General features: G+C 34.7%; 1 protein-coding gene across 5 annotated transcripts in view; it reads right to left on the minus strand.

Moving 5' to 3' along the window:
- The window catches only part of PPP1R12A (protein phosphatase 1 regulatory subunit 12A), a 160,345-nt gene that overhangs the window by 40,853 nt on the left and 100,063 nt on the right, over positions 1–19,429 (minus strand). For 3 of the 5 annotated variants that reach the window (XM_039235547.1, XM_039235551.1, XM_039235550.1), the window contains 6 exons: positions 17,449–17,570; positions 8,768–8,983; positions 6,779–6,873; positions 5,864–5,968; positions 4,810–4,977; positions 4,233–4,409 (listed from right to left, as the gene is read on the minus strand). In XM_039235547.1, coding sequence (XP_039091478.1) covers positions 4,233–4,409; positions 4,810–4,977; positions 5,864–5,968; positions 6,779–6,873; positions 8,768–8,983; positions 17,449–17,570 — 883 coding nt within the window. The remainder of the gene's footprint in view (positions 1–4,232; positions 4,410–4,809; positions 4,978–5,863; positions 5,969–6,778; positions 6,874–8,767; positions 8,984–17,448; positions 17,571–19,429) is intronic. The other 2 variants (XM_039235548.1, XM_039235549.1) reach the window with 2 other exon arrangements.

Here is a 19,429-nt window from a genome sequence, read left to right on the forward strand (position 1 = left end):
ATTACACTCTCTTCAAATGAGCCTCACTTCTTTTTCAACACTTTCAAAGTGCCATAAAAGTTGTTATCATATCTGGCTTAACATATGCAGGTTAAGGGGATAAAAATTACTAGTCAAAAGACATAATATCTGTTCATTTAAATTTTCCTTACATTTGCTCCAAATCAGCATAAAAATCTAGCCTATCAATTTGTAATATACAGTATGTTTCCTATTACTTTAAAAGTCCTCATCTGGCATTCAGTTCCTTCTCCTCTCTTGGGGTTCCTGTATAGAGCAGACCTCTATGAAATAAATGTAGACAAGAAAGTTAATTCATATATTTAGTGTTTTTAATTAAAAAGAACTGATTATCAAAAAGATAGCAGAATATATCAAACTCTACTACTGGCTTTTTTTTAGTTTATTTATTTTGAGGGAAACAGAGATAGTGTGAGTAGGAGAGGGGCAGAGAGACAGGAAGAGAGAATCCCAAGCAGGCTTTGAACTGGCAGCCTGACATGGGGCTTGAACTCATGAAACTATGAGATCATGACCTGAGCCAAAACTACGAGTTGGATGCTTAACTGACTGAGCCATTTAGGCACCCCTCTATTGCTGCTTTAAAAAAAAAAAAAAAGAAAGAAAAAAAAAGTTGGGGCTCCTGGGTGGCTCAGCCGGTTGAGCATCTGACCTCGGCTCAGGTCATGATCTCACAGTCTGTGGGTTCGAGCCCCATGTCAGGCTCTGTGCCGACAGTTCGGAGCCTGGAGCCTGCTTCGGATTCTGTGTCTCCCTCTCTCTCTGCTCCTCCCCCGCTCACATTCTGTCTGTCTCTCTCTCTCAAAAAATAAAATAAAGACATAAAAAGTTTATTTATCTTGAGAGAGAAAGCGCAAAAGCAGGGGAGAAGCAGAGACAGGAGAGAATCCCTAGCCTCGAGAGACATGGGGCTCGATCCCATAAACTGAGCTACCCAGGCACCCCTCAAACTCTACTGCTGCCTTAATCTTACTATATCAAAATGTCATACTGAATCTCTTTCTTAAAACTATATATGATGCATAATTTTGCTCTTTAGTAGTCTTAGATTGCTTATAATCTTCTGAGCTACTGAAAGGTTATTATTTTTAAAATAAGGATTTTCTAATAATTCCAATTACTCTATTATTTCACTGACATTTAATGGCTGACATATTTATTTATAGTATTTATATTTTGGGTAATCAACAAATAACATCTTTTAAAAAACTGAAAACCAACCACTGTTTTTTCATTTAGTTTTTCCTTGCAGAGGGAAGATAAATGAGCAAATGCAAGCTGGCTCAGCCAAAGGAAAAAGATAGGGGAGAATAATTATACAAAGCAAGTGTTCCATATGAATTCATGTTACAAATATGAACGTATTAGTAAGATACTGTTTTCTATTTTGAAAAGATTGGAGAATTAGAAATATTTAAAAAAGGAAAGAATTTGCTATCATACTCCATTTAAAGCTAACTTCTCTATTCCCCACCCACCACTATTAATCCATTGGAAATCTTAACAAAAACAGAAAATCCTCATCAATCCTGACCAATAAAAACAAAATTCAAGAATACTGTGGAATTTAATAGTAAGTTTGGTAACTTTACATAATATCTGAAAGTATATATGTAAGGATGCCTAAAACAGTATAGATGTACTAACTTATCTTTTTAGCCACAATATATACTTAAATCATAATATACACATTTTGAGGACAAATATTCAACTATACATATTTTAAACCATTAGCAAAATTTAACTGAAAGACAAACAGAAGAGGCCAACAATGCATCCAAAATTGCAAACAATTACTTGACATGAAACAAAACACAAACACTACTATTATTGCAAACATCACTGAAAATGAGTAAGACAAACAAAATTTCTGTAATATACACCAGGAACAATGTCAACAGACACATTTTGTTTCTTATCCTATTAATATTTGTTCTATTAAAATCTCCAAATACTTAATTCTCAATCTTTAATGTCTTCCAGGATTAAATCTAAAAAGATGAAACTTAATTTTCCCCAACAACATAAACAATAAAGAAATCTGAGGTTAAGAATCATAATTTTTTGCTCTGAAACTGAGAATTCCAGGGAGATACTCATTAGGCTTTAACTGTCACTGCAAACTTTTTTAAAAGCATGGAATTCTGGAAATAGAATGTATTCTGGAAGTTAAAAATCACATAAATAAAGTACTTACTTTACAGAAGAAATTCTGACCTTGGAGAGCATGCTAACCTTAGGATTAAAGGAGTAAAAAACCAAGGATTCCTAACCTTTTCCCCTTTATCTTCTCTACTCCATAAAAGCAAAATCTTCAAATTTATTTTCACTAGAAAATAATGATGGATGCCTATGATCCTCTAATTTCTGTTGGCTCTATGGTCTTACTTGAAAACACCTCAAAAGCCTAACACTAACTTGAACATATAGAAAAATGAAGAATTATTAAAATATGGTGTGACCTATACTGGTATTCAAATCACAAAATGCTAACTGCTTATATTGATTTCATAGAACTATCACCAAATCTCACGATAGAAATAATAATAAAACATAATCATGCTGACAAAAATAAAGATGCAATGATAGTAAAGAAAATTTTAACATTTAAAAATTTAATGTTTTGTTACTTTTCATATATTCAACCACAAATATTACTGTATGGATATTAATAACTTACTACAGGCCATGTGCTTTGATAGGCACCAGACACAAAGCCTGTATATGAACACTACATGCCAGAATTATAACAAAGTTAATCTGGTTGACATTTTAGTAAACAAAACCAAAAAACCAAAAAACCATCTATGTAGCTAATTTAACCTCAAAAGAATAAAATATTAAAAAGGTCACATTCAGTTTTTTAAAATTTTGGTTTTTTTCTCAAGAGGAAAAACAAAATTGAAAGCTAGTAACTATGCATGATATAACAGGAAAAATACGTGACTGACTCTCTTGTAATCTTGGGCCTTGCCTTAGTTCTCAGACTAATTAACTACATAAAAGTAGAAAAGTCACTTAATATCTCCGGGTCTTAGTTTCTTCTGTAAAGCAAAGATACCACAAAAGAGGTTAAGATTCTTTCCACATCTGAGATTCCAAACAAATTAGCAGCAGCAGGAAGAAGTGAGCAACGTTTCTAACACTTAAGCACACAACATAAATTCATTAAAATAATTAATGACTCCCTTTACGTATTGAATTAAAACTAAGTGAATGTATTCAATGTACTTAAAAATGATCTCGCTTATACATACGACCAAGAAGCCTTTCTTCAAAAGAATTTTAAAATGAAAGTCCTTTTTTTTTTTTTTTTAAATTTTTTAATGTTTTATTTACTTCTGATAGAGAGAGAGCGAGAGCGAGCGAACGAGCATGAGCAGGGGAGGGTCAGAGAGAAAGGGAGATATAGAATCTGAAGCAGGCTCTAGGCTCTGAGCCAGGTGTTAGCACAGAGCCGGACGTGGGGCTCAAACCCATGAACCATGAGATCGTGACCTGAGCTGAAGTTGGATGCTTAACCAACTGAGCCACCCAGGCGCCCCATGAAAGTCTTAAAAGTAACAAAAACAGTTTAACATCTATCAATTTTTTTAATAATGGGAGAAAACAGAGAGAAGAATGAAACATCTGTTTCTGTCATGTTACTTCCATGAGTATGACTGGGTGTGTTTAGACCTTCATCACAAAAACATCTTGAATTAAAACAACCATTAAAAAAACGAAGATGGCTAAGAAGACAAGTGTCTGGCTCACTTTCTTGAAATGAAAACATCAATTTTGTTAGCAGGACTTGCCAAGCCTAAATGCTAATAACTGCCAACTATATCAGTTTACATAGTTCTGAGCTGATACAGATTATTTCACTTATTAACCTACTGAAGAGATGGTCACCAACTTGAAAAGATTAAAAAGCAGGGGCGCCTGGGTGGCTTAGTCGGTTAGGCGTCCGACTTTCACTTAGGTCATGATCTCGCGGTTCGTCGGTTCGAGCCCCGCGTCGGGCTCTGGGCTGACTGCCAGCTCAGAGCCTGGAGCCTATTTCAGAGTCTGTATCTCCCTCTCTCTCTGACCCTCCCCTGCTCAAGCTGTCTCTCTCTCTCCTAGAAATAAATAAGAAGATTAAAAAAAAAAAAAGATTAAAAAGCAAAACAAACAACTTTCAGCACTGGGCAAAATACATCAGCAGTCCTGTTAGGACCTTTACACACCTGCGTCTCTCCCTGACCTCTGATGTGGAGGAGACAGTGCCAGCAGTAGTTGTAGTCAGGGTTGTGGTTGAGGCTGCAGCATTTACAACAGTTGGAGCAACGGGGATGGTCACTGCCGTAGGAACACTGTCCTTTTCTTTTTCAGTACTATCCTCAGCCCACAAACGATTTGAGGTACTATTGCATCAAAAGCAGCAACACAAAAAGAGAAAAGGAAAACAGCTAAACAATGAAAGCACTTTCTAGCAGCTGAAACATGTGACTACAGGGATGGATTTTTTTTTTTTAAAACAAGACGCAAGACATCTTTGAACTATGAACCAAAAGTCTCACCCAAAGCTCTCAAAGAGAGAAATTTACATTTTAAGCAGCCTGATTCAAGGAAAGTTAATAATTCAAGAACTTACTTTTCCCCCCCAGACATGCATAATCGCCTCTTTTTGGAACCAATTTTTTGCTTGTAAATAATTTAAAAGATAAATGAAAAAATCCAGAGCCCCACAATCTTCTAAACAAAAATGCATGCACATACATAAGCACACAGTAGGCCTGAACACAAAATTTATCTGTGACTCACCTGCTTTGTGTGCCTGTTGAGGAAGAACCCGTTGTAATCTTTGTAGTAGTGCTTGTGCTGGAAAGCAGGCTTTTCTGAAGCCCAGCTGCAGAGGTAACTGTTGGTGTTGATGTGGTGCTTGGAACACTAGAACTAATCAAATCATCTTGTCTTCTACCAAAGGAGCAACTGAAGGAAAGAGTCATATCTATATAGGATGTGTTTGTATGTGTGTTCTACAGTTAATGTCTATACATTACACAGATTCACAAGGCTAGGAAAAATCTAAAAAATTGTGTTCCTAAATACACCACCGGCTCCAGCACCAAGAGTTGCATCTACAACTTGCTAGAGTCTAGATGATTTCACTAATTTGGTAGTGTATCACTTTACTGCCTCCCACCTCCCTGAACAGGACTTAAACATGATCTGTTCTGGTATTTTACATTTCTGGAACTATTAACAGACCATATGGTTATGCCAGGCTGGGTGTGAGAAAAACACTTAGGTCTGGTTTCACTCAAGGTAAGTTAAGATTGACCTTTTTGAAGAAAAGTATTTTAGTAATGAGTCACAGCCTTAGGAATGACCCATGCCTATATTATACTTGCTCATTGTTTACTCTTCTTTTTGGCTGCTTTTAGCAGAGAAAATATTTATAGGTATTTTTCGACTCCTCTCCAATATAACATTATCAACATTTCAATTCAAGACTAATTACCGTATCTCTGATTCTGAGAAAAGTGGAAACTTCCAGGTCATTAAATAATGACCAGATCAATTAAGACACTGATCTATTTCAACTTCTCTAGTCAACTATATAAGGAGTTCCTTTTAAATACTCTACAATCTAAAAGATGCTTCCTAACATATCTAATCTAATTATATGGAATATATATACATGAGTAGAAGCAAATTTTCATCCATCTCTAAATATATATTCTGGACTTTTAAATGATGTTTTACTTAAACAACAAAAGCACATATTTTCTTAATGATATTAAATGGAGGGCTCCAAACAAACTGCCTCATATTTTTATAAAAGAATACATGAAGTTACTTAGGATTGTACTACCTTTTATGGTAAGCAGTTCCTTCATTAACTGAGCTATTCTTTTTGAGATCATCTTCCCATTTTCTTCTTGTATAGGAGCTACTTGTTCGCAAACTTGAAGAGTCCCTGTGAAAAGAGTATCTTTCAAATTCTGATATAGAATTTTAAAATAGGATTTAGAACAGAAAGCTGTATATTAATAAACATTAGTAGAAGAAGAAACGAGTAAATCCCTTGGGAAAATACTTCGGAATATTAAAAAGTGAAAGTAATTCCAGTTCTAAGATTCTATCCCTAAGGTGTAATCCTAATTACAGAAGGGAAAATTAAGATGTTTACAAAAGTTTTACTTATGATCATATAGTATTAGACAATTTAAATGTCTGTATTTGGGGAGGGGAAATAGTTACTTAAACGTCAACAGATTTACTCTATAGAACACAATGCAGTGATGAAAAACAACGCTTACTGAAAAAATGTATGAACACTTAAGATTACATAGGAGATGTGAGTTGAAAAAAAAAGTCAAGACACAAAACTGGATGTTATAACATGACTACAACTATATTTAAAAGTTCTCGTACCCTATGTGCTGAAAAATAGGAAGAAAGAAACCAAAATGCTGACTAATGCTTTTTAATGCTGAAAAACTAAGAGCTTTTTCTCCTTTTCTGTAGGTTTCAACTGTTTGGATAGCCTGTAGTAGTTTGTGACCTCATCTGCCACCACTGTCCCAACTACAATGTTTTGTTTTGATTTTGCCATTTCATGAACACACAAGTCTGCATCTCTTCAGGACCTTCTATTTGATGTTCTTCCCACAATCCATATATCCCATACAGTTACAACAATGCTCATGTTTTAACTCTCATGCTACGTAATAAAGATACGTTTATTTTCATAGGAAAAACGTAAAGCAAATAATAATAAATCCACCTGTTTTCTTTCTCTTCAATGTCAGATGTACTGGCTAGTCGTCTTGGTATTGTAGGTGCAACATATGCAAGCCTAGTTCCTTTACTATCTTTCTCCTACACAATAGGAAAAAGAAATGAGTAAAAAAGAAATCTGTGTGATGATTAAAGGAACTGCTAAAAGTACTAAACAAGAGTATTCAACAATGTACAATTATACAATTACAATCATACAGCCATCACAGTTTATGTTATAGTATTTCCACAGTTCCTACCTATACTCTAAAATTGATGTCTACTTATAGTTAAATACTTTAAGTGCCAAAGAACAAGCTGTTCTAACCGATTTTCTTTTCTTTCTCCTTTAATCTAGAATGAGACAATATTTTAATAAGGAAAACAATTCCTCCAAATTTTAATGACTTTCTCTAAATTTCTACAACAGATTAAATAAGGTAATGCAGTACAATATAGTAAAATATTCTTTTTTGCCCAGAGAAATAAGGTTTCGAACATGGTTAACTGATGTCTCAATTATTTATGCTATATAAGTTATTCACTACTTTGATATAAAACTAAAATATTCAGAACAAAAAATACTTAAAACTATATTTATCCAAATCCAGTTGAAAGGGCATGTAGCAAGGGCATCTAATACATTCCCACTATACTGGCATCAAGTACTTGGAAAATAATTAGGCAATCAATTTATACAAAATTTAACTTTAAAATTACTTGATGAGAAATTGCATTTCTGAATTTCAGATACAAAGAAACAAACACTTTAAATAGAGGAAGGAAACTATATTAAAAAAAAAGTACAAATGCTGAAAACATAGAAAATAACGCAGCAACATAAAATATCACTGCATAAACTGTGTACATTCTATTTGATGTAATTTAATACTATCCTTCAAATACAGTGATTAAAATTAAACTAATTAAAACTAATTTCACTTGATGTATCAAATGAAAAGGCAGATAAAAAATTGCAGATGCTAGATAAATGCAACCTGAACATAATTACATTATAGAATAAATAAATTCTAGGATAAACAGCCTTCAATACATTTTACTATAAACTGTCTAGGAGGATAAAGCATTTGTTTCATTGAGTATAGCTTCATAATTTATTTTTTGAGCAAATCTGATTTTCCCAAAACTTACAGAAGCATATTTCATTTTATTGCACTTAACAGACATTGTGGTTTTTACAATTTGAAATTTGTTGCAACCCTGCATCAAGCAAGTGTATCTAAGCCATTCTACAACAGCATTTGCTCACTCTGTGTCTCTATGTCACATTTTTGTGATTCCCACAATATTTCAAGCTTTTTCATTATTATTACATATGTTATGGTGATCTGTGATCAGTGATTACAACTTGCTGAAAGCTCAGATTATGGTTAGCATATATATATTTTTAAATTAACGTATGTACATTTTCTTTAGATACAACGCTACTGCATACTTACAAGACTACAGTATAAAATACATATAAAATTAGAGTATAAAGTATAGATAAAATTAAGAGTATAAATAACAAAATAAAAATATAAAAGAAAAAATATATGAGACAGGGAGAGCCTAGAGAGAATCATATGCAGGCTCTACACACAGCATGGAGCCTGATGTGGGGCTCAACTCACAACTATGAGATCATAACCTAAGCCAAAATCAAGAGTTGGACGCTTAACTAACTGAGCTACTCAGACGACCTACATAAATATATTTTTTATAGACAGTAGGAAACAAAAAATTCATTTGATTTGCTTTATTGCAGTGGTGTGGAGTGAAACCTACAATATCTCTGAGGTATGCCTGTAATTCCATATTGACATTTGTTTAAGCCAAGTATATTTGTATTATCATGTAAAATCCATTAAGTCAGGTGAACTAAGTTGATACACAGATTTAATAATGACACAGAGTAGAAAATCTATCAGATTTCATGTTCCCAGAAAACAAACGATTAAAGTTTTAACAGAAACTAGATGATGAAACTGGTTACCTTTTCTTTATTATCCAAAGAAGAGGAAAGTCTGGGACTTGAAGCTGAACGTATAACACCTGCAGTGTCTTTTTCTTTCTGAGCCTCTTTAGATGCTGTGATTTCTGCAAGTGCTCCATAACTGCCAGTCTTTCTAAGTCCTAACCTCCAAGATGCAGGAGACTCGTCTTTTCTCTCTTCTTCTTTGGGAGAAATTTTTGTAGCTGAGGTTGGAAACTGTTATTTTATTTTTAAGGAAAAGAAAAAATAATTATCAAGATTGATCAATCCTTAAGCTGGAAATAACAAATTTACAGATAATATGTCTAAAATTATAGTTAATAGTTTCAGGAGAAACACTTTTACTAAGTAGGTTAATGTCTTAGTAAAAAATGGAAACATCTAAAACTGGAAAAAAAAAAATAGAACTACCTTCCCAAAAGTTAGATTTAAGAAAACACACTCCACACTTTATATCACACAGAAAAATTATAATGCAAATACAGAGAACAGAAATAAGCACACCATAAGGACTTTAAAACCATGCATCTCTGGAACCAATATTCGTATTAAACTTGTTATATTGTAACCTCATGTAAATCCTCGCACATAGGAATGCCTCACCATGGATTTTTCACCCTTATTGGGCACAAGAACAATGCCAGTTTTGCGCAAGCCCTGCCTCCATGATGCAGGATCTACTGATTCCACCACAGGCATGATAGGAGCAATGAAATCATACTAAAGCCAATTAAAATAAGACAGGTAATGTAAAAAATAAATAAATAAATAAATAAAAATAAAATAAGACAGGTAAAGAGATAAAGATTGAAAGCATAAAATAAAAAAAGGAAGTTATAAATAAAACATACTTTTTTCTCAAAACCCAATAACTGGGTAATGATCCAATCTTAAAAGAAACTGGGAACAAATTCTAATTTTAGCATAAGAGAATCTGAAATAATCTAATAAAAAAAATTTCTAAAGCAATTAAAGGCACAAGGGACAAATATACTATATGAATGAACAGACTACTCATTTGTATTTTATTTTTACTCATTTATATACTTGGGTTAAAAAAATTAATCCAGAATAATCAACAAAAAGTAATAAATGACATATCTTCCACTTAATTTAATTCAGTATAGTTTTAATATCATAGCCTTAAACTTACTTTTTGATTTTACCACCAAATATTAATTTTAACATTTCAACTAAAAACTATTCTTTTGTACAAATACTTGTTTTCAGGCTTCCAACAGCTCTAAAAATGAGACATTTGTTATCTTTTAACTAGTTCATTTCATCAACTTCACTGTTTAAATATTTAACCACAGTTAAGAACAGATGGGTGAATACAGCAACTATCTAGTTGCTATAAGCATAGGATATGGGTAGTTAAAAAAACCACTTTCTTCCATATTTATTGCCAAATTTTGAAATAATTAGCTTGCTTGTTAAAGCACCCAGGATGTCAGAGGGCTACTATAGACAAAACTATTAATGGTAAGATATCTCTGGTACTTTCAGTATAATTCCTATCAATAGAGTCATAAATAGACTCATGATATACAGTACAGTGAAAGCATTCCAGGGGTGCCAGAATAAAATCACAAGGGTGCTGCGGTGTATTTCAAAGTTGTGAGAGAAAGTACACTGACATCTGTTGGACACTACACAAATTGCCACCGTTAACTTACTTGCACTTAACTACTTAATAAATGAAACAAAGAGGTATTACTTTTGGCCAAATGGCACTGTGAAAATAATTAATAAAACATTAAGGATTCCACTGACTGAGAAAGTCCAGGAACCTCTGTAACATTTTCTACAATAATACAGACACTAAGATGACCAGTTATTGATTTCTGCATCTAAACTCATAGGGAGTATCCAAGAATAGGTATTGGCAAACTTTTCTGTAAAAGACCAGATTGTGAATTTTAGGCTTTGCAGACCAGAGTCACTGTTGTAACTATTCATCCACACTGTTGTACGAAAGTAGCCACAGCTAATACATAAAAGAATAAATGTGGCTGTGTTTCTAATAAAACTTGAATTTTGAAATTCAAAACTTGAAATTTGAATTTGTGTTACAAAACACTCAACTTTCCCCTCCAACTGTTTGAAAATATTAAAACCAGGGGTGCCTGAGGGTTCAGTTGATTAAGTAGCCAAGTCTTGATTTCGGCTCACGTCATGGTCTCACAGTTCCTGAGTTTGAGCCCCGTATACAACTCTGCACTGACAGCATGGATCCTGCTTGGGATTTTTTTCTCTCCCTCCCCCACTCTCTGTCTGCCCCTCCTCTGCCTGTGCAGTCTTTCAAAATAAATTTTAAAAATATCAAAACCATTCTAACTTGTACAAAATCAGGTAATAGGCCAGCTTTGGCCCACCGACCATGGTTTGCTAATCCCTTCCCTGAAACCTCTCCCAAACTGGAAACAAAGTTACTCCTCCATGATAAAGTAGTCAGAGAACATAACATTTACTGAATGCTATTTGAGAAGCTAACATTTATAACAGATGTTTACTCTTGCCAAACCCTAAGCTAAGTGCTTCACATGGGTTATCTCACTTAATCCTTAACAACCACCAAGTGAAATACTATTATTATTGCTATTTTACAGTTAAGAAAAATGAAGCAGTATTATCAATTTTAAAATGGACATTTCTTGCACTGCAATGACTGATCTACTTCCATTCTGCCTACTGTGAATTTGGATTTATTGGTTTATGTGTTTAAAAGTACCTTGCAATTTTACTTGGTCTATAAATGAATTATCTCTGAAATATTCAACTATACCTACTGTCTAAAACTCTTCTTTTGGCTTTTGTAACAGGACACTGTTCTGACTTTCTTACTCTTCTGACCACCCCTCCTTCTTGGCCTTGTTGTTTTTGTTAGCACAGTCCCACAACATAAGCATTTCAAGAGTCTGTTCTCAGATCTCCCATCTTACCTTTCTACTTTCTTTTTTTTTTTTTTCTAGGAGAGAGAGAGACAGACAGCGTGAGCAGGGGAGGGTCAGAGAGAGAGGGAGTCAGACTCTGAAACAGGCTCCAGGCTCTGAGCTGGCAGTCAGCACAGAGCCCGACGCGGGGCTCGAACCCACGAACCACGAGATCATGACCTAAGTGAAAGTCGGACACTTACCCGACTAAGCCACCCAGGCGCCCCTTACCTTTCTACTTTCTTCTCAAATTTGTTACCTCTACTTGAGTCTGATTCCTAAACTCCCAGTCCTGAATTTCTAATGACCTGGGGAATGGATCATCTAGAACTATATCTGGAACCTGAAACTCAACATGTTTAAAATTAAACACCTTTTATTCCAACCTGTCTCTCCCTCAGTTTCCTATTTCTGTTAGTAGCACCAATACATTTCTTCAAGTCCCTATGTTTGAAACTTCATAGCCACGTTTGACTTCTTTGTCATCTGCCTCCACTTATAAATTAGGTGCCAAGTCTCCGAAACTCCTCTCCTTCATAAGACCACTGCCACTTCTCTAGTTTATTTTTTTATCATCTTGGGCAACCTTCAATGACTTTCTAATACATCTTCTCTCAATTAGTCTCTCACCTTCAAATACACCTGTACACTGCTACCAAAATAATATTCTATAAAGAATAGTTCTCTCTTGGCCTTGTTTAAACATCTTCTATGGTTCTCTACTATCCATCAAACTATAGAAATGTTACCACAGAAATGAAGACATTCCACAATTTGGCTTTACATTTCCTGTTTTACTTTGTATATATAATCTATAAATCAATCATACTACACAACTTATTTTTCCTGCAAAAGATTCTACATTACCCCTACTTTGTTTACATTGTTTCTCTTCTTCTTTTTTTTTTTTTAAGTTTTATTTATTTCTAGGAGAGAGAGAGAGATAACATGATAGCATGAGCAGGGGAGGGTCAGAGAGAGAGGGAGTCACAGACTGAAACAGGCTCCAGGCTCTGAGCTGGCAGTCAGCACAGAGCCCGACGCGGGGCCCAAACCCACGAACCGCGAGATCATGACCTAAGCGAAAGTCAGATGCTTAACCAACTAAGCCACCCAGGCGCCCCTACATTGTTTCTCTTCTTTTCCTCTCAACAAATTGTACAAACTCTGTTTGTTGAAATACTTACTCATTCAAGATCTATCTCAAATATTCTAATTTTATTACCTCAAATCAAATATCGTCTCTTCCATTTTTAAACCATGATTCTGTATTTGTACACTTTTACTGGCATAGTTCAATATACCACAGTACACAGTTTTTTATTAATTATACTTAATAATTAGATTCAGTTAACCAAAGCATTTAATTCCAAGAAAATTCTGAATTTTTACCATCCAGTAAAGTAAATGCAGTTTACCTATCGGAATTTATGTGCATACAGCAAAGTAGGTAACCTTTTTCTGAGATCCCAAACAATATTTTTTAAGTTTTTTGTTTTATTTATTTTGAGAGAGAGCACATGCGTGCGCAAGCATGGAGAGGGAGACAGGGAGGGATGGGGAGGGGGTGGGGAAGACAGAGAGAGAGGGAGAGAGGGAGGGATGGGGAGGGGGTGGGGAAGACAGAGAGAGAGGGAGAGAGGGAGGGATGGGGAGGGGAAGACAGAGAGGGGAGGGGGAGGGAGGGAGAAAGAGAGGGAGAGGGAGAAGGCGAGGGAGAGGGAGAGAGAGAATCTCAAATAGGCTCCATACTTAGCGTGGAGCCCAAAGCAGGGCTCAAACTCATGAACCATGAGATTACAACCTGTGCAGAAATCGAGTTGGATGCTTAACAGACTGAACCACCCAGGAGCCCCAACCAAAAATATTTGACAAAAGAGAGGTATATAAACTTACTGTTAAAATTTTAAAGATTAGGGGCGCTTCAGTAGCTTAGCTACTATGGCTCAGGTCATAATCTCACAAGTTTATAGGTTTGGGCCCAGCTTGGGCTTGCTGCTATCAGTGCCAAGCCTGCTTTGGATCCTGTCCTCTTCCCTATGTGTCTCTCCAGCACTCAGACTCTCTCAAAATTAAATAAAAATATTAAACAATTTATTTTAAAGATTACTTATTTTTTTAAAAATAATCTCTACATCTATTGTAGGGTTTGAATTCATGAACCCAAGACCAAGAGTCACATGCTCTCCCAACTGAGCCAGCCAGGCACCCCTGTTAAAATTTTAAATCAAAAAACCAAACTTATGGTATTATAGAAAACATTTCCACAAATCATAAACCTGATCATACTGCTACAGATACTGCTAAAGAAACTGTTCTTTAATTTTAGCTGAAAAGTTAAGAACTTAAGGGAAAATCATTTAAAGTTGACTGTATCTATATTTCTCTATAGCTGCCACCCTGAGTTATTAGAGAATATAAGTGATATTTAATATTGCTTTAGAGCTTTCTGTTTTGTGATCTATTCCTTACCATAAGTGTATAAGTGTGTATTTATACATAGTTTATGCAACAGTGGAGAAACTTAGCATACCTTTGTCTAAGTATCAAAAGCAGAGTAGTGAGTGGGTAGAATTCTTAACTGCAAAATCTTTTAAGATGCATTTACAGATTAACAATTCATCTAAGGAAATTCATCTGCTAGGTCTCTAAGTTACAGGAAAATTCTTGAAACTAACTTCGAAAACATTAAAATGCTAAATTAACATTACAAAGTATCACTGAACAAAATAACAGGCTTTAAAAAGTCATACAAAATAAATAAGATAGCTCTATCCATTAAAATAATACTTCAGGGGCGCCTGGGTGGCTCAGTCGGTTAAGCGTCTGACTTCAGCTCAGGTCATGATCTCACGGTTTGGTTCGTGCGTTCGAGCCCTATGTCAGGCTTTGTGCTGACAGCCAGCTCAGAGCCTGGAATCTGCTTCAGATTCTGTATCTCTCTCTCTCTCTCTGACCCTCCCCTGCTCACACTGTCTCTCTCTCTCTCAGAAATAAATAAAACATTTAAAAAAATAATACTTCAAACTTTTTGTATACCACAACTTTGTTGATTTGAATAAAATTTGGCTACAAACCCCTAAGGTTTTAAGACTGTAACAATATAATCTTCAAAGTTCTTGATGCTTGAAACTGAGAATAAAGTGGAGTTTCTAAATATGGAAATCATAGAAAACAGTTGTTATGAGATCAATTACAGAATCATAAGTAATTCTGAATAAGGATTTTTATAGCAAAGAAGTTACTGGCCCACTAATCTAACAGTTATGAAGATCAATGAAGTCATTAAATTTGGGGCTATGCTTGAGAAGTATATAATTGATCAAAAGGAGTCTATTCTAATTGTTTAACTACAGCAGGAAAGAGACTGCTTAGCTAAATACGCAAAAGAATGAGAGCCAGTTTTTCTTGGCCAGATATTTCAGGGGGATTGAGCTTCTTGTGAACTTTTGATAATCCTATAGTTTTAACAGATAATAAAGCAAAAGAACTAAAGTTTGGTAATCACTGAAGAAGTATAGAAGGGCTCTAGAATTAAATAAAATTTAGTTAAAGCAGCCCATGGTGGCTCCAGTTATACCATGATAATCATCTTAAAAATTCTGCAGACAGATTGCCCCTGGAGAATTTCATTTTTAAGCATATATAATTACGATCATATGAACATTGGTTCTACCTAAATTCAAGAAGCCCTCAGTTCTGGAATACAGAAGGTAAGATAAATCATTCATATAGTTTCCTGATATTCAAACTGTACCAGTGAAATCCATACGTTTTTACTACTATGAACCCACATTGCTACTTTCTTTAGGAAGAGTTTTAGAAGAGGATTATTACTAGCAGTATGGATTTTCTCTAGTTTATTATTCTAAAGGATTCACATTTTAACCACCTGGAGCCAAATCCAAAGATTAGCAATACTGACAACATAACAGAAACACTACGGGGATTTAAAATCAGTCCTCAAACCCACCCAAACCAAATGTCAGATAAGCAACAAAATAAGAAGTCCAAAAGCATGTCATGTTTAACATGACAGTTAAACACAATGTGCAATCCTTCACTGGACTCTTGTTTGGACCAGAAAACATTAGTAGGAAGACAAGTGAATAAATCTTCACTATGGTTTGTAGCTAAATGAACACAGATAAGAGTATCACATTAAAGTTAAATATCTTAAATAATATCATTTTAGTATGGGAATGAAAGATAATGCTTTTGTATTTAGGAGATACATACTCAAGTATTTAGGGGTAAAGTGTTATATTGATTGCACTCAATTCTTAAATGTTTCCACAAAGGTGTGTGTGTGTGTGTGTGTGTGTGTGTGTGTGTGTAGACAGAAAGGGAAGTGACTGTGTTCATTAAAGGTAAGTAAGGGCTGGTGGGGAGAAACCTTTAAAAAGAGAGCAGTAGTAAAAAACCAAAACCAAACCAAACCTGTAATCTTTAATTTGGGTTAAATGAAATACAGGTTCTACTACTACTTTCTACTAGAGTAGTAGTGAAAAGCAAAATCTTTAAAAATATCAACAAACTAGTTGGAAGTATCAACAAACTAGTGGAGAAAAAGCAGCAAAAGGTCAGAGACCAAGTGGAGAACAGAATAAAGGAGAAGAGGAAGAAATGAAAGTAACAGTATGGGAGTACTTAGTCACCAGCCAGGCTCTCTCTCAACCAACACTTATAATGCTAACTTACTCTTTTTGTTTACTGTTTTTGTTTTGTCTTTCTTTCCCTCACAGATAAGGAAGATAGTGACTTGCTTAAGGTCCTTATGATTAGTAAGGGAGGGGAGGGGGAGTTCAGGCTTGGATCTCTGCTTCGTTTGACATCAGAGATCATGCTCTTAATGGCATACCATACTTGCATATCTAGGGCTTTGTACAGTTAGAAAATCTAGATTCCATGTAAGAAATACAACAGATGAGGGGCACCTGGGTGGCTCAGTTGATTGAGTGTCTGACTTGGCTCAGGTCATGATCTGGAGGCTCATGAGTTCGAGTCCCACATTGGGCTCTGTGCTGACAGCCTGGAGCCTGCTTCAGATTGTGTCCCTCTCTGTCCCTCCCCTGCTTATGCTCTGTCTCACCCCACCTCTCTAAAAAAAAAATGAAAAAACATAAAAAAAAAAAAAAAAAAAAAAAGGAAACCCAACAGATGAACAAGGCGAAGGAGGTAAGGAAAAATAAGATAAAAATAGAGAAGCAAACCATAAGAGACTCTCACAAAGAACAACTACGGGTTGCTGGAGGGGAGGTAGGTAGGGGGGGTTTGGCTAAATGGGTGATGGGCATTAAGGAGGACACTAGTTGGTATGTGCACTGGTGTTGTATGGAAGTGCTGCATCACTGGGTTCTATACCTGAAACCAATACTGCACTGAAGGTTAACTAACTGCATTTAAATAAAAACAAAACTAAACAAAAAGGAAAATCTAGATTCTAGTTCTGTCACTGACTGTGGTAGTACTTTTTGTGCTTAACTCATACACATGTGAATTATCAAAATGTGCCTTTATTTATAAACAGGGATAAAGGATATAAGACCCATGTTTCTCAAAAGTTCAGTACAAATGAAAAAAAGAATATAATATGGTTCAAAGAAAATCTCAGTCAAGAAAGAAAACTACATTCTTGTTCTAAAATTTATTTTTGGAATAAACTAAACAAATTTAAGAACTGTCTTAATGCTTTAGTACTTAAACAGAATACAAGTATTCTTAGCAAACACAATTTTGGCTTACCTTTTTAATAGGTGATGTAGGCGTGGCCTGGCCAGATGACACAGGTGTTGTAACAGCTACAGGAGCTGCCTGTGTACTAGAAGTATTGGCATTACTTACAGAAGCCATTGGTTTTGTCTTATCTGTTACAAAAACACACAAAAAAACATGGAGTCAAGAGTTGGTATGGACTATTTCAATGTCCAGATAAACAGTATTTTATATTCACTTTTGCTTAAGGTTTTGTTAATTCAAGTGTTTTACCATTTTTATTCCTTTAAACAAGTGAATTTTTTCAAGGAGTTCCTAGAAATGACTCAATACGTACGCTGATATAAATAATAGAACATGATAACATACAACAAAGCTTCTAAGAATAAAAAGCAAAAACAGAATCTGACTTTTGTACTTCTACCACTATAAAAATATAAAAGAAATGATATTTAAAAGTTGAATGCATGAATATAGTATAAGTAAAAAGATTGCAAGAGCTATGCAATTTTTTCTAATAAATCTACAATTTACATTGCTTATTTAAAACTCATAGTTCCTCTTTATTTCAGGAAATTTAAAAACTGCTTTTTGCCAATAATCAGCTTATATTCCTGTCAAATACTATACTTAAATGTCACAAAGAGCATGCCTTCTCACCCCTAAAAAGTCTAAACCTAAATGAGAATACAGTTGAATTAAGATTAAATCTCTTTTCACAATGTATTGAGACAATCTCCAATTAACAATGAATCACTTAGAAAAAGATTTTTGAAAATTTAATGAAAATCAATCTGATGCTAGAAAAAATTCAGACTGTATTTGAAAAATTTACCTATAACTTTAAATCTGTAAATTAGCAGTAATTACTAAATGGGCCAGAAAGGTTTACTTTTCAAACTGTCAAAGATCATTTATCGAGTTTTACAGTATTTCTTTAGTTTCAAAATGGGGGAGAATTTGTGGTATTCTATACTTTTGGGAAGAAGTATAATACACACTTTAAAACCCTAAGAGATACTCATTTTCATTATACCTCTCTTCCTCCTTTAGGTCAGTTTTCGAAAATAATTTTCTACCTTGTTATCATTATTGTATGCTGTTATACTTTATAAGTAGACAATATTAAAATATTCTTATCTTTAGGGCAAGTATAAACTTCCACCAAATAGTTCTGATTTGCACTGACTCATACAATTCTATTTGTGACTTAGAAAATATCCACGAGAGGTTAATAGAGTGAAAAGCATAATATCTCAAACTAAATCAAAGGACAAGGCCAAAGTGACATATTTAAAAATTATTATAATCTTAGCTTTTTGAATAAACTGAATGAGTTAAACTCAGTCTAATAAACTTTATCCTCGTTGCTAAACAATACCTCTTTATTCAACAGAAACTAAGCCTGTTCAGCATAGTTAAGTACAAATTATGCATCATCTATTAGACCATCATCCAACATTCCACCTAAATGGAGAGTAACTCAACAAAGTATTTGTTAAATGTTTCCATATTTCAAGTGCTAGATACTGGGTCCTTAAGTTACTGTCCTTGGTACTGGAGATATATCAGTTGATGAAAAAACAAAATACCTTAACTACATAGAACTTACAGTCTACTAGGAAGAATAAATAATAAACAAGATAAAATTCAGTGATTTTTTTTCTCCTTTTTTCTCTCGGTTTAAAATTTTGCTTTATGAGGGGTGCCTTGGTGGCTCAGTCGGTTGAGTGTCCGACTTCGGCTCAGATCATGATCTCATGGTTCACGGGTTTGAGCCCCTCATTGGGCTCTGTGCTGAGAGCTAGCTCAGAGCCTGGAGTCTGTTTTGGATTCTGTATCTCCCTCTCTCTCTGACCCTCCCCTGCTCACGCTGTCTCCCTGCCTCCCTCCCTCCCTCCCTCTCTCTCTCAGAAATAAAGAAAACATTAAAAAAAATTTTTGCTTTATGATTAGTGAAATCTACACATGAAAGTTAAAATGTATATGCATGTATGTAAACAGTTAGGCT

This window comes from Hyaena hyaena, unplaced genomic scaffold (assembly GCF_003009895.1).
Source record: "Hyaena hyaena isolate Hyena2069 unplaced genomic scaffold, ASM300989v1 scaffold_99, whole genome shotgun sequence".
Classification (NCBI taxonomy): domain Eukaryota; kingdom Metazoa; phylum Chordata; class Mammalia; order Carnivora; family Hyaenidae; genus Hyaena; species Hyaena hyaena.